We start from the raw sequence: 14,988 nt of genomic DNA on the forward strand, positions 1-14,988 counted from the left end.
TCTGGCTTGCTCTGAGATCGAACTAATCAATTCTTATCTACAGCTCAATGAACTAATCAATTAGGGATCTCATGCGATTGGCATGCAACAAACAGACCTCGGGAATAGGCTGCTACTTCTGCTGGGTTGTCATTGCGAATGAATCTTGGGATACTACGTGGCTATTTTGCATTGAGGTGTACTACCATGAGCTTGAAATGGCCCAGCGTGACACACTCTCAACACCACGGCGAGGAGAATACGAGCCGCTTCATCAGTTGAACTGATCATATGACAAGGTCTGTTGTTTATCATTGGTGGTCCGCTACATGATTGGAACACTCCACTGGGAGACACAGCCTCATGTTGAGCCTCACAAGTCTCATTATTTTACAACATCCAAGTACGTCAAGCTCTCGAAGATATCATATGATCATAACATAGCATGCATTATTAACTAAATGTGGATCCACAGACACAAGGAAATATAAAAAACAGAAACAAAGAGGACCAAATACGGTCCTCCATTATTCAGACCACTCCGCTGAGAGATTGCAAGCCTCCAGCCAGCATGGTCATCATATGTTCCACTGCACGACCATCAGATCCCGATTCGACGATCGATAAATCCAAATACAAATGGAACGCGCAGTCACCAGTCGCAGTCAAGACGAACCAGCCCAACGATATCTTTCCGAAACAAAGCATAACACATTGAAATGTTATCAACAACGAGTCAACGTGTCAACAGGACCTCAAGTCCAATGCCCGCGCGCAGTTTCAAATTGAAATGAAAGACAAAGATCCTCCTTAACCGCAACCAGTGGGAACAGTGAGGGTATCAAAAAACATTACTAGCGGTTGAAAAACACAACTTTATCCCTCTCTCATCTTCTCATGAACTATGATATACAAGAAGCGAAGACGTGTTTACGCCAGCTCCCGCTTGCTCTTCTCACGGCGGCTGCGACCAGTGGCAGACCAAGGGAAGTGGATGACGGGAAGGATGAAGAAGCTGTTGCTAGTATCGGCGATACCGGCGAGAGCGTTGTACCAGGCAGCGAAAGCAGCCAGGAGACCAAAGAAACCACCAGCCTTAGCAATCTTGGGGTTGGCAGCAGTACCACCACCCTGCAGGTAAGCGATACCGAGCAGGAGGAAGGTAAGGTCCAAGAAGAAGAAGAGCAGGAAGAAAGCGACGGTCGATTTGAGGGTGCAGAAGAGCAGGACGGTGGTGAAGATGAACCAGCCCTGGAAGAATTGAGTCAATTGCTGAAACTTACAGCATGTGTGGGGTAGGGGTAAGACATACCATGAGGAACAATCCGAAGGAGTAATTGAACTCTGGGGATGATGCACCACCCAAACTCTCGGCGATGTCGAATCCACCGGGAGTGAGGACGATAGCGAAGGACAACCAGAAACCACCATACGAAGACAGAGCAGTAGCACCGAAAGTGTTACCAACGGCCATTTCCCTATAACAGGATTAGCGACGACTTATTTACGAAGGATCATTTCGACAAAACATACCACATGCCAGCCAACAGCTGCACCAGACCACCATAACCAAAAGCCAATGCGACAACGATATTGGGCTCAGTGATATTGGCAGCGTTCATGTTAATAGCGCTCAGCACGAAAGTGGTGAGAGCGAAAGCAGACAGACCCAAAGGCGCAGGGTTACCGAACTTGCGGTCTGTTACCGGCTTGTACAGACCAGGCTGGAACTCACCACCGAAGGGACGGAGGGTCGCATCGGTAGTGTTGACGTGAGCCAAAGGTCCGTATCCGAAGCGTGCAGCGGCGCGGGCGACTTCATGCTCGTGAGCTGACATCTGGGTGACATCGGGGGCAGTGTCGGCGGATTGCTGGGGCGCAATGCCACCAACATCCTTCTCCAAGGCACCGTTGTTGCTTGTTTCAGCTTCAGTCGACATGTTGAATCACTGGGATTCTGGAAAGAAAAAGGTAATTATTTAGAAAGGTGAATGAGAAAACTACCCAGCTCGCTGGATAAGAGTAACACAGTTACACGAAAAGGAGAATCAAATAAGAAAAAAAAGGTGAACAATGATCAAACTAGCCCAATCAGCACTGCTGGAGGATGAAGATGAAGAAAGGATGAGAGGGAGGAGCAACCGAAGCTATTATACCTTCCCTTTTCCCTCGAGCCTCGAGCTCTCGGCTGAGAACAACGCTAAGACATCTTCCCAGGGACCATGAACCGCTGTTCCGAAAGCCAAAGCCACTCAAACCAAGAAAAAAAAAATAATTATTTGGGCCGTTGAGGACTTGGGGACGAACGGAGGACAAAAGAAAAGTGGAGATCGTAACCAACTTACCCGCTTGTTGCTGTCGCTGGTTCAATAAATCGCAATGATGTGCAGCAGGAGTTCCACCGGCACTAACAGAGGTTAATTGGGAAGTTCCAGCGTGGAAAAAAAGTGGGACTTGAAAGGAAATCCTTTGGGGAAAAAGTGGTGAAACAGAATGGAACTCTCAAATTCAAACAAATGCGAGGTCATCATCTCTCATATATGAATCTGCAAGGTTATATGAGATATGAGGGGTCAGTACTTTTGAATTTGGATCTTTATGAGCTCCATTTTCCTACAAGGGACCCCAGGAGGTGTGTGCGCTGCGTTGCTTCATCTAGAACGTGTGCCGAATCCGCCATCCGCAGCAGTGGAGAATGACCCGTGGAGGCGCATACGAACAGGGAACGGAACTTGAGCAGAACTGCGACTGGATTTTACTGAATGTGGGGGGGATTCATTCAAAGGATCTGGGGAACAGAGTCATTATTGGGTAAGAGAAGTGAACTCCAACTTTTTCTCCTCCAATATCAGGTGAGATTACTTACCCCCTGTTTCTTGTACAAAATAGAGGAGAGAGGAGAAGAGGAGTCATTGTACGATGTACATCCCATGTCGCACTAGTATATCTAGTGTCATTGTGGCTCGCATTTCACACTAATGAATAGGTTATGATGTGGGCATCAAGTGGACATCAAGTGGATTATTTTGATGATAAATTTCATCAATTGGAGCAAGTGGGTCCCATTGGTCCAGGGTCTTTGCTTTTTCTTTCTTTTTTCTTTTTCTTTTTCTTTTCTTTTTTGGCATGAGTCGACCATGGATTCAATTATCATGCGATTCAGTATTCTTCTATGTATATGGAAAATCTGATTCGCAAGTGAACTCTTCTCCGGAAACACGCGGATGTTGGGGACCCCAAACGTGGCAAAAAAAAGAAAAAAAAAAAGAGAAATCCAAGTTTTTTTTTCTAATTTTCTGATTTTCTGGGGGCAAATTCATGCTTGTTGATCCTATTCCTCATTAATAATCACTAATAAATCATTATACAGATCCGAAATCCCCGGCTAATAAGCTAACCTCGGCACCAATAAGCACCAATTATCCCAAATCCACCAATCCACCACCTCCACAACTCTGACTCGGACTTACCACATGCCCCTTTTTGAGTCGGGTTATACAATGATTAACACTCCGTACTAATGACAGGTTGATCGACCAAAGAATCAATGACAGATCCCGTCATCGCGTGGAGAACTCAACGTCCCGTTCTCGGGTGAATCATCCAAATGTCTTCAGTCTTTCCTACACACGTTTCAAGCAACACGGCAGAAAGTATCAAACAGTGGTCATCATACTCCAAGCCCCAGAATTCCTGATAAACTTTAGGGGCGCGACGTCGGCCGTGTCACTCTTTGATCACGTACGCTAAGCCATGACAGGCCATCTGTCCGGTGAAATTGTGAAATTGTGCCTAAATGATACTTCTTGGCGGGGAAAGCTGGATCAGCAAAACAATGAGATGCTCATCTTCCAAGCTTTAATGTGGACATTGGGGGCTATTTTGAACTTTGCAATGTGGGAACAATCCTCAACAAAATAATAAATAGTAAAAATGAGTTTTCGGAGTTATGAGATGCAGACACGCAAGTCAGTGGAACATCTACCTTTAGCATGTACATTAGCTTCAGTATTCGATCCACCTAGCTGAAAATCTCTTCACAACTCTCTACACCGTAAAGTCTGATACTACCAGTGTCCACTACATGTAGATGGAAACATGAAGAGCCTTGTTCATTATTAATTTGTATTGCACATATACACATGTGCTGTGGGTAATCTCGGATTCGGCCCGTGTTAAGCCCCATTTAGTCCTGTATCAGATCGATCCAGATATGCGTCTCATATACGGAGTACTCCGAGTCCGAATGAGATTATGATGTTCCAGGACACTCTGGCATTGAAACTCATAATGAGCTGAAATGCAGAATAAAGGATAATCTTGCACGTTTCCTCTCTATCCCGTGCTAGCTATTTACCGAGGGGCCAAAGCAGAATTCATCCAATACGCACTTGCAGCTCATCCTATGCTCCCGTGTGAAAGAGTCATCTTATTCTAGAGTTACCCTGCACTAAGCTCTTGTACAGGACTAGTTTGATGCTTTATTGGTGTAAACTTGGCCGTCTCCTCTTTAGGCTCGGTGTAGGACATTCTCATTGATGGAAGTTTATGGTCTATTGATCCATATTTCCCTGCGTGCGTGTGGCGTTTGAGACTAATGCTTATAGGTAGGTATTTATGGAATCGATCTAGGCTAATGTTGGTGCGGAGTACGGAGAGTATGTACTTTGAGTTAATTATGGTTCATTGATTTTGTATTTGATATTTGATATTTGATATTTGATATTTGATATTTGATATTTGATATTTGATATTTGATATTTGATATTTGATATTTGATATTCGATATTCGATATTCGATATTGTTAAGATTAACAATTTAATCTTAGTATAATAATAAGGTTCTTGAATCCACCTTGAGTCTCATATTGTCTTTGATACATAACAGTCTTGCGACTTAATTCGTCTCAAAAGCCTTCAAATTTCCTCAATCTGGCGCAGAACAGCTCTAGCGAGCATATACCAAGCAATTGGCATCTCACAGTGCAGATCGCTATTTGTTTTCTCAGATTGAAGCGCCCTAGATATCACATAATAAGCTGACTTTCGATTTTTGAACGACCTCGGAAGGAATCCACAACAATCATGCCTTGTGATGACAGTCACACCCAGGTGCCAATACAATTATCAAATCATTTCAAATCATTGAACTCTGATGATATTCAATAATTGAGTCAACAATTTGCAATAGTTCCAGAAGGATTCCTGACCGCCAGGTCCGCCACAATGTCCCCAAATCCACTGATCTGATCAGATCCCCCACCTAAAATAAAGCCCACGAACTCCGTTCCCCGGAAAAATCTCAAAATTGATCTTTCGTGCGGGGAAGACATCTGGAGAGATATCCTCAGCCCTGCCAATGTGCAAGAATCGACACGCGTCATGGGGAGAAGTCAAAAGGATGTGAAGATCCCCAGAATCCCCGCGTAGGAATTCTAATTCCCCACATTAGAGCATCTGACCTGGTGCGGGGGATCAACATGTTGGTACATCCCCGACTCCTCTTTTTCATCCAGTTAAATAACAGGATTTGAGTGTCAAGGATAATTCGGCAAGAAATGATCCCGAATAGACGTCAGCAGTCCCAATGAACCGGTTAGAGGTGCCGAGTATGTTTGGTAGCTCACGTTGGTTTTTGGTAGAGGAATTGAATCCATGGATTGTAGAATTCAATGGAGACTATGTCTTTCTTTTGCCAAGTCTTGTTTCTGGGGATTTAAAGGGTCCGCATTCGGTTCGGCGGAGCGGAACTGATGTCAATTCTTTCGCATTTGTCGTTCATTGTGGAACTTGCATCATTGGTCATTGGTAATTGCTTATTGCTGAACACTTCCGATCCGAAAATCGGATAGGGAACACCTAGCTACGGAGTGCAGAATACTCCATGCATGATAATCATGACAGGGATGAACTTGACATCAATTGTGATGCAATGCAGATCGCCAAGTTGCATCTTCATCACAGGGATAAAATGCATCCGAGCTGCAGCTTCCCGCAATAGGGAGATGATCATAGCGAATCGCTATGAGCATCATGATGAGCTTCAAAATTGAGCTTGAAATAAATCCGATCATAAACAACACAAATCAAATCTCCCATTAGCTCAAAGCTGAAATAGCGTGGGCTTAGCTTTGCTCGAGCTTTACCTTTCAAGGTTATGTCAAGCACTGGAATGCCCTGCCACAGGTGCCTAGAGACATCTGGAGCCCGCCTGGGCAGTCCTCTTTAGTCCATACTCTGTACTGCCCAGGTGATATCTCATTCGGAGGAATTCTGATACTTTTCCTCTGATTAAATACTTATACTCTCCTTCAAGTTGATTTCTCTTCTCCTCGTGTGCTGGCTAATCCTTTATCTTTATCTAACTCAACCCCTCAACGGCCTTTACTCCGCAGATACCCCCTCCAGGGTTCTTCACCACCTTCCTTATTAGGTTTAACAGATTCTCTCAGATGTACAATTTACTATCAGTGGCCTATTAATGGCCTCGTCTCGCACCGCCAGCATGCCCGACTCAGCAGTTTCATGACTATCAGCGGAGCAGCCCGCGCCTCCGCACCTTCAAGTTGTCTATAAGAGTCGGGTTCGAGCTTCTTAATAGGGCATCGCTGCTCGTGTTATCAGTCGAAGGTTACGTTGGCGTCGGCAAATCTGTGAGGAGTGATGCTACCTAGGGATCTTACCGTTCGTATTTAATGCGATGAGAATGCTGAACCGTTGACTCGGAGCTCGTAATCTTTATTTCTATGAAGATTCCCGGTCTTCTGGTTCTTCAAATTATAATTCCAATTCACACTTTTTCAAATTGAAATTGCAAATCGATTCCATACATGATATACTCCAAAGCACCGAAATAGTCAGAGCATCGAATCTCCACTGCAAGTAAAATGGGACACCCGGAGGAGCATCGAGGCTCCGTCACAAACAATTCCATGGACATCGATGTGAAAGGCGGGATACAAGTCAGGAAAGCAGATGCAGCGCTGGAATTCTTGCACCAGGGAGATAATTCAGTTGCGATAGAAATCGATGAGAAGGCGTTGGTGCGGAAGATCGACTGGATGATCATGCCCTTGATGTGGGCTGCTTATAACCTGCAGTATCTTGACAAGGTGCTCAGTGAGTGTTCTCCCTGAAGGTTGATAAGGAGTGAATTCTGATTCGTTTCACAGTTAACTATGCCTCTGTTATGGGTCTACTGAGCGATACGCATATGCAGACGAATCATTTCTCGGATTTGACCCTCGCTTTCTATGTGACGTACTTGTTCTTCGAACTTCCGACTGGATTTCTAATGCAGCGCCTTCCTACAGCAAAATACCTAGGGTTCAACGGTATAGAATCCATAGTCGATTTAGCAAGGACCAAGAGCTAATATTTTCTAGTTACATTATGGGGACTAATGACCACCCTGAACTGCACCGCAAAGAATTTCGGTGGCTTAATGACACTGAGAGTCCTGCTGGGCTGCTTTGAGAGCGCAATTGCGCCAGCGTAAGAGATCATACAGTCTAAACTTTACCTGACTTCTAATTAACATCTCTATTAGTCTGATCTTGATCACTTCAATGTGGTACAAGCGAAATGGTAAGTCAATATCAGTTCAATTCTTCAATTCATCACAACTTAGAGGCTAACAAATCAGAACAACCAACTCGCATGGGAATCTGGTATCTCGGCACAGGCACAGCCACCATAATGGGCGCACTGGTAGCATACGGCCTTCTCTTCTACACCAGCGATCGCTTCAAGCCCTGGCAGATAATGTTCCTCATCTTCGGCGTAATCACCATCGTCGTCGGAATCTGCATCTTCATCTTCCTCCCCGACAACCCCATGACCTCGCGTTTAACCCACGAAGAAAAAATCCTAGCCATCGAGCGCCTCCGCGAGAACCAAACCGGAATCGAAAACAAGCATTTCAAATGGCGCCAATTCATCGAAGCCCTCCAAGATCCACAGACCTGGCTTATCGTCGTAATCGTGGTAGCCATGGACGTTCCCAACGCCGCAATCAGCAGCTTCACCTCCCTGATAATCGAGAACATCGGCTTCACAACCAAACAGACCGAGCTACTCAATATCCCCAGTGGTGTAATCAGCATCATCAGTATCCTCCTTGCATCATGGGCTTCATCAAAGTATGATCAGCGCTGTCTCTGTGTAATCGCCTCGTTACTCTGTGGTCTTCTCGGCGGATGTCTCCTGGCTTTCTCACCTACACATATGAAAGCTGCGCAATTAGCAGGGAACTATCTCACACAGGTTACTGGGTCCGCATTACCTATTATGTACTCCATCGCCGGAGCAAATGTCGCGGGCCATACGAAGAAAGTTAGTATGAATGCTATCCTATTGATGTCATTTTGTTTGGGAAATATTCTTGGACCCTTGACTTTTCGCACCGAAGACGAGCCGAATTATATCCCGGCGAAGATTGCGCTCGTTGCTACTACATCTGTGGCTATCGTTTTCACGGTGTTTTTGAGGTACTACTATATCTGGGAGAATCGTCGGAGGGATTTGCGTCATGAGGGAGAGGTTCATCAGGAGAATTCGGAGTTCTTGGATATGACAGATCGTGATAATAGGGAATTCCGGGTGAGTTTAATCCATTTGCATTCAAAAATTGAATTGTGCTAATTTATTTAGTATAAAATTTGATTGGGAGACCTGAGATCGTTCCAAGAGAAAATCCAAGCGATTACTCTGTACAGTGCACAGGTATGAGATACTAGATGAGTTCTATATTTGAAAAAAAAAATCCATAGATGCTTGTGCAGTTTATTATGGTAATTGATAACGTGAATTGAATGAAACATCTATTTTATAAAACAGAACCTCGCTATGCAATCAAGAGAAAGAAAATTAAGCCTGAACCTCAACCTGAGTAGCCTTGAACTCAGCACTGAACTCATAATCAATATAACCAACGGGGTTCTTCAAAGAGTAGAACGCATTGCGGTCATAAGGCGTAAGCGCGATATCATTCTTAACACGGAAAGGCAAATCCGGGTTAGTGATGTAAGACCGACCAAAGGCGATGAGGGTGTCATAATCCTTAAACTGAACATCCACAGCCTGGCGCGCAGACTCAGGCTCGAATCCACCTGCCACAATAACAGGGCTAGCCTTCTCGTATGCCTTCATGAAGAAATCAAGAGTCTCACTCGCATCGGCATCCGCATTCCCGGAAACACGAGCATCAACCAGATGAGTATACGAAAGCTTGAAGCCCTTCATCTGCTCTGCAAGGTAAGTAAACTGCGGGATGGGATCCTGCATCTTCATTCCCTGGAACGGACTGAAAGGACTAAACCGAATACCAGTGCGGTCTGCACCAACAGCCTCGGTAACAGCACGAGTAACCTCGATAGCGAACCGAGCCCGGTTCTCCACGCTACCGCCCCAGCGATCTGTGCGAGTGTTGCAAGTATCTTGAATAAACTGATCAATCAAGTACCCGTTCGCAGCGTGTATCTCAACACCATCAAATCCGGCAGCGATAGCGTTCTTAGCAGCTTGCACGTACTCGGTGATGAAGATCTGAATCTCGGATTCAGTCAACTCGCGAGGAGTAGCCGCATCGGGGTTTTCAGGCTTTGCACTACTAGAGACGAGATCGAAGCCATCTTTCTTCAGAACATCTGGGACAGCAACACGACCCAGGTTCCAGAGTTGCATGTAGATGTAAGAACTCTTAGCGTGAACGGCATCTGTGACTTCTTTCCAGCCCGCGATCTGTGCGTCGTTCCAGATTCCGGGAACGTTATTGTAACCACCTGCGCGGGGAGAAATCAGGGTTGCTTCGGTGATGAGGAGGGTTCCTGGAGTTGAGGCACGCTGGGCGTAGTACTCCTTAACGAAGGGGAGGGGGACGTGGTCATCGCCATTGCGGAAACGGGTTAAAGGGGCAAGGGTGATGCGGTTTGATAGCTCCATGCGGCCAACACGGAGAGGTTCGAAAAGCTTAGACATTGTAGTATGGTGTCTTGAATGGTCTCAAGTAGAAGTGTGAGTGTATGAGATGAAAGAGATCTAGTCGCTGAATGCAAGAGTTGGTATAGTTCTATAGATTCCAAGATGCTATGTACTCCGTACAAAGGCATGGCTTTATAGAGCCCCTGCCATGAACAAATTTCTTCAAAGGCCCCACCCATTGAGATTGATTTCCAAGCAATATTACACGGGAGAATTGCTAAGAAACCATATCGAAGATGGTGAATACTCGCAGAATCTGATTTGCCGGGGAAGTGGATACAGAAGAGATTCTTCATCGGCACCGCTGACAAACCTGACAAAACCCTACATCCGAAATGCCGAATCTTCAGGATCAATTAAGTTTTCATTTGGAAGAATGAGATGAAGAATGAATTCAACATCGATATACAGGAATGATATTGTCATTATACATATCAGACAATCATGTTTAGCAAACCCACGGACCAGCCATGAGGTAATGCCTTTCACAAATGGTATCACAAAGTATCAAATAGGGGTCCGACCTCCTGGGCTGGGAATTGCGCCCACTTGATTAATAATAGTAATAACTCCACCCTGTTCCAAGGTTCCAAGGTTTCATTGACCTTCCAACCGACGAGCCGTGGTCTCCAGTTGCGTATTGAAGGCGCGTATTTGATCCAGTAGTCCTCCATGGGCACTGGGAGCTCGAGAGCTCACATCGTCAGCCACAGTGCGGAGCATAAACTCCAGATCCGCTGCCGAGGGATCCGTTGGAGGTGAATCTCGGTACTGACTGCGATCCAGAGCAAGCTCTAGACTATGAAGAGAGTTGTTGATAGTAGTCCGTGACTATATAGTATTAGTAGATGATCGATACTGAGATCTCTTATAAAGTCTTACTGTTTTCGCGGCCTCCTCAGCCATGTGCTTGCCACGCACTTCATCCATCTGTAGAGAAATAGCTTCTCTTTCCTGCCGTACTTTGTAGAGATGACTTCGCAGGCCTAACATATCGCGCTTCGCTTGTCTGAGTCGCACACCGAGCACATAGTTGCTATCAAGCATCTCGCTCAGATCTAACAGGCGACCATCAAGTTCAGAGCCGAATGCTTCAACGGCCTTCCGCTTTCGTGTCCACTCTGCACGCCGTTGAGCATTAGTCTCATTCTCAATACCAGTATTGAGTGCCGTAAGTGTTTTCTCCAAGGTCTCACGACAAATCTGGCTCAATACATCGGCAGGGTTGACGCCGCCACGGTTTGGCAGCTTGGTTTGTAGGTGAGCAGAAAGCTGATCGGGAGACACTTCATCTTCATCTTCGGAACCAATAGAAATTCCCATGGCACCGAGAGCCTCATGATTGACCAGACGATGCACTGTAACAGGTACTGTTTCGCCACGGGGCTCTCTCGGTCCTTGTCTGCGTGTCTTTGTCCGAGATGATTCGGCTTCTGGCTGCTCCTCTGTAGAGGGTTCAAGTGCAGTTCTCTTCTCCTTGGTCCCGCGTTTGCCCCCGCGTGGCTTAGGTCGACTAGCTTCTGGCTCTGGCTCTGGTTCTGGTTCTGGTTCCTGAGGTTCTTCAAACTCAGCTGAAGGCCTCTCCGCGCTTTTTGGTTCTTCTGTCGGTTCAGCTTCCACATCTGGCTCTGCTCTTCGCTTATTTTTCTTGCCAGCCTTACGCCGTGATTTAGATGGCACTGGCGCTGGTTCTGGTTCGGGATCAGCCTGTGGTTCTGGCCGATGTTCTGGAAGCTCTTCTCTAGCAGGTGGTTTTGGACCTGCTGGTTCCTTGCCCTTCTTGGCAGACTTCCCACGCGATTTCGATGTCCTTGGCTCCTCTTCTGGCTCAGGAACAGCCTCGACTGCTGGGTTTCCTTCTGTTGTGGCAGGATCGGGTATTGCTTTGTTTTTGCCCTTCCCAGGCTTTCCGCGACGTGGTTTTGAAGGACCTTGCCCTGTCTCAGAGCCTGATATCTCGGGCTGCTGGTGTTCGGGCCCGGACCCTGTTTGTCGTTCTCCGCCGGCTTTTCGTCCAGAGCGAGACTCTTTCTCATCGGGAACATTGGCACGAGGGCCTTTATATTTGGCACCACTAGACTTTTGTTGGACTTCAGCCTCTGGTGAGGTTTCTTCTGTCTGCGGCGGTACACTGTCATCATCGGTGGAACGCCCTTTACGCCCTTGGCCTTTCTTAGTCACTTTAGACTGCTTTTGAGCCAGAGCCTCAGTCTCATTTGTAGTATCAGGTTGAGCCTCTTGGGCCTTGGGACTCTCCCGAGTAGCGGAAGTTGCCTCTGGTTGACTGGTCTCGGAGTCATTGGTCGAAACAGGCTGTGCTAGTGGTATTCTGGCCTGCCGTTGGCGCTCTCCTGTTGTACTTGGCGACGTGCTTTGAGATTCCCGGCTCTTCTTATTTTTAATCTCTCCTGACTTCCCAGCTTGTGGTGACCGAGTCTTTCGGCGAGGATCTTTAGATTCGACAATACGTTGAGTCTCTCGCAGTGGTTCCTTGGGCGATCGACTTTTTCGAGGCCTCGTATTGTTTGCCTTTGGTATGGTATCATCTCTGAAGGTTTGCGGTGTGCTTCGTGGTTGCTCTTGCGGTGACTGCGCATTTGTACCACTGCCGAGATTATCTGTTGGTCCACTGGCATCCTGCATTTGGATATCTACAGGAGCTTCTGAGGCAGGTGGTTCTGGCGCTTCATTCGTACTTCCCCGCGGGGGCGCGTCCGGAATTGGAACATCCTGAGTTTGCTGGTCTTCGTTAGGCACGCCATTCCGGGCTGTAATAGAGTCGCCATGTCCTGATTTTGAGTCTCTTCGGTCCGATGGGCTAAGCCTATCCTCGCTCGTGGGATCTTGAATAGTGTTAATCTAAGGAACCGCATTGCAATCGGGTATGTATAGTCCATGACGTACTTGGTTTTCTCCTTTTAATACTTCGAGGCGCTCGGTTTGAATCGTCAGAGGGAATATCATATGTCGATGCGCGCGGAGGGAGACTATTGCGCGCACTTCCTGGCGTACGCTGCGGTTGGCTTCCTGTTGGTGATGCCGGCTGCGATAGCTGTGGCGCAGGTGGTGTTGGAGCAATTGGCGCCGAGTCTGTTTGTGGTTTTGCGGGTTCAGGGAACCATGAAAGCGGTGCAGGATCTGATGGGCCCGATGCTGGGCCTCCAAAGGAAAAACCGAAGTCGACTTGCTGGATTTTGCGCGTTCTATAGCTAATCAGTTCAAAGCTCCTATGTTATGGTTTCGCGGGGTAGAAGCGCGTACCCAGCTCCGCGCTGTCGCATTTGCAGCCGCTCCTCTCGCGCTATAAATAATTAGTGACCATATTTGCGATTCATCTTGTATAGTTTAAACGTACTAGAAGCCATTGTGGAGGGCGTCAAGACGCGTCGTGTTGATGATGGAAGAGTAGTATTGGCGGTCGGGACCCAAGTCTATCGGGGTCGATCCATTTTTATCCCGAGTTCTCCGCAACCTCAAATTATCACATTCTCCTCTCCTTTCTTACAGATCGCTACAGAAATAATGGGTTGGTTTTGGGGTGACAACAAAAATGATCCGGTGCAGAAACTCGATCCGAGTCTGCGCGAGTATCTCAAGCAGGAGACTCCAGACAAATATGTCCCTGCGCCGGATCTGAAGCAACCAACAGCTACAACTACGCCCTCGTCCTCGCCGATACCAGAGTCAACCGAATCCTCCGAACCCAAGGCCCCTGCGCAATCACTGTATCAGGATGGCCGCTATGCCGATTTATGGAAGACATACAAGCCTCCGGCGAGTGTGGATGAGAACACTGGAATGCGTGGAGCGGAGCGAGTGATTGAGAAATTCAAGGAGCGCGGCGATACTGTACAACGGGCTGCAATGGAGAACTGTGCCTTAGAGCATGAGGCCTTGACTCTCTGTTTCCAGACTGGAAACTGGCGCAAGCAAATTGAGTCCCGATTAACAATGTGTGCCGCGGAAAATGGTACTTTCTCTCGGTGCTTCACAACCCAGACCGTGAGTTCTCCAAGCACATCCTTGTGTCATTTCAGCGTACTGACTCTTCTCATAGAAATTCCTTCAGGCTTTGGGTTATGCCTCATCATTCGAATACAACCCTGAGAAAGAAGAACGAATTCAGATGCACGCGGATAAGCTCTACCACCAGATGCTCGACTATGAGAAACGAGTCAAAGAAGCAAAGGCTGCTGGACTTGAACCACCACCAATTAAATCGCTCTTCAACCCTGAGAAAGTCCCTTCAACTCCAGAGAAGACCGAAAACCCGTTGGCCTTTGAGATTCCTGGCGGGGAGTCCATCCCGACCGGCTTTAAGCCATCCAAGCCTCTCCATACACTCACTCCACATGAGCGTGAATTGGAGATCCGAGCCTTCAACTCCCAGCTCGAACAGCAGAAACTCTACGCAGAAGAGGCTACTCCATTTATGAAGTCTCAAACGGATGCCCGATCAAAGCGACAAGAGAAGGCCGTCAGCATGTTTGGCGAGACACTTGGAAAATGGCTTTCATGATACCTATTTGTATGAGAACCTTGGAAGTTAAGCATGTAATTCTAGTATATTTCTATTTTTCTATCTTTCCTTTATTATTTGGAATCAAGTGCAAATGAGAGCCCTGGAGGCATCCATGGATTCAAATGATTTAAAATGCCAGTCCAACTTGAATGGATGTTATGCCCGGAATGAAGCATATATTATATGTAACCATGTCTGTAACCTCCGAATCTTCAAATGTTTAATGCCACTTGCCAGCAATCTTGAAATACTAGGTAAATATAAAAAATATATTGTTTCATAATCTACGTAGACAATCCCATTTCATTTACTTAATTCGCTAAATCCTTAAAAAGTACTCGTGACGTGGTTAAACGTGGACCTAAATTGCAATCCGCACCCGTTTAGTGGCCCGTATCTAATTCGCGGTCGCGTTGCTCGCAAACAACTCGGCTCCGGTCAAAGCATCATCGAAACCCTTTCGCTTCTTCTCCCCCCTTTGAAACTTCTCTATTTCCTTCACTTTT

At 46.6% G+C, this 14,988-nt stretch overlaps 5 protein-coding genes across 5 annotated transcripts; 2 read left to right on the top strand and 3 right to left on the bottom strand.

Moving 5' to 3' along the window:
• Nucleotides 1-909: 909 nt before the first annotated feature.
• Nucleotides 910-1,919, bottom strand: N7483_000519 (acetate uptake transporter family protein; the record flags this gene model as incomplete). The annotated part of the gene is made up of 3 exons (XM_057083957.1): nt 910-1,230; nt 1,292-1,457; nt 1,513-1,919. 3 exons carry the CDS (start codon nt 1,917-1,919, stop codon nt 910-912), a joined length of 894 nt encoding a protein of 297 aa, XP_056950106.1.
• Nucleotides 1,920-6,836: 4,917 nt separating this feature from the next.
• On the top strand, nt 6,837-8,622 carry N7483_000520 (putative MFS transporter; the record flags this gene model as incomplete). The annotated part of the gene is made up of 5 exons (XM_057083958.1): nt 6,837-7,098; nt 7,152-7,313; nt 7,365-7,473; nt 7,529-7,566; nt 7,625-8,622. Coding segments are annotated over 5 exons (1,569 nt in total), but the record flags the coding sequence as incomplete, so codon positions are not given.
• A 225-nt stretch (nt 8,623-8,847) lies between these two features.
• Nucleotides 8,848-9,957, bottom strand: N7483_000521 (alkene reductase; the record flags this gene model as incomplete). Its single annotated transcript, XM_057083959.1, has 1 exon — nt 8,848-9,957. The coding sequence occupies one exon, from the start codon at nt 9,955-9,957 to the stop codon at nt 8,848-8,850; it is 1,110 nt and encodes a 369-aa protein (XP_056950108.1).
• Nucleotides 9,958-10,557: 600 nt separating this feature from the next.
• On the bottom strand, nt 10,558-13,325 carry N7483_000522 (uncharacterized protein; the record flags this gene model as incomplete). Its single annotated transcript, XM_057083960.1, has 5 exons — nt 10,558-10,791; nt 10,843-12,803; nt 12,865-13,163; nt 13,222-13,261; nt 13,316-13,325. The coding sequence occupies 5 exons, from the start codon at nt 13,323-13,325 to the stop codon at nt 10,558-10,560; spliced, it is 2,544 nt and encodes an 847-aa protein (XP_056950109.1).
• A 157-nt stretch (nt 13,326-13,482) lies between these two features.
• Nucleotides 13,483-14,479, top strand: N7483_000523 (uncharacterized protein; the record flags this gene model as incomplete). Its single annotated transcript, XM_057083961.1, has 2 exons — nt 13,483-13,962; nt 14,018-14,479. 2 exons carry the CDS (start codon nt 13,483-13,485, stop codon nt 14,477-14,479), a joined length of 942 nt encoding a protein of 313 aa, XP_056950110.1.
• Nucleotides 14,480-14,988: the final 509 nt, after the last annotated feature.

This window comes from Penicillium malachiteum (genome assembly GCF_028827825.1).
Source record: "Penicillium malachiteum strain IBT 17515 chromosome Unknown utg000001l:1.0-8184562.0:1.0-8186909.0, whole genome shotgun sequence".
Taxonomy (NCBI): Eukaryota; Fungi; Ascomycota; class Eurotiomycetes; order Eurotiales; family Aspergillaceae; genus Penicillium; species Penicillium malachiteum.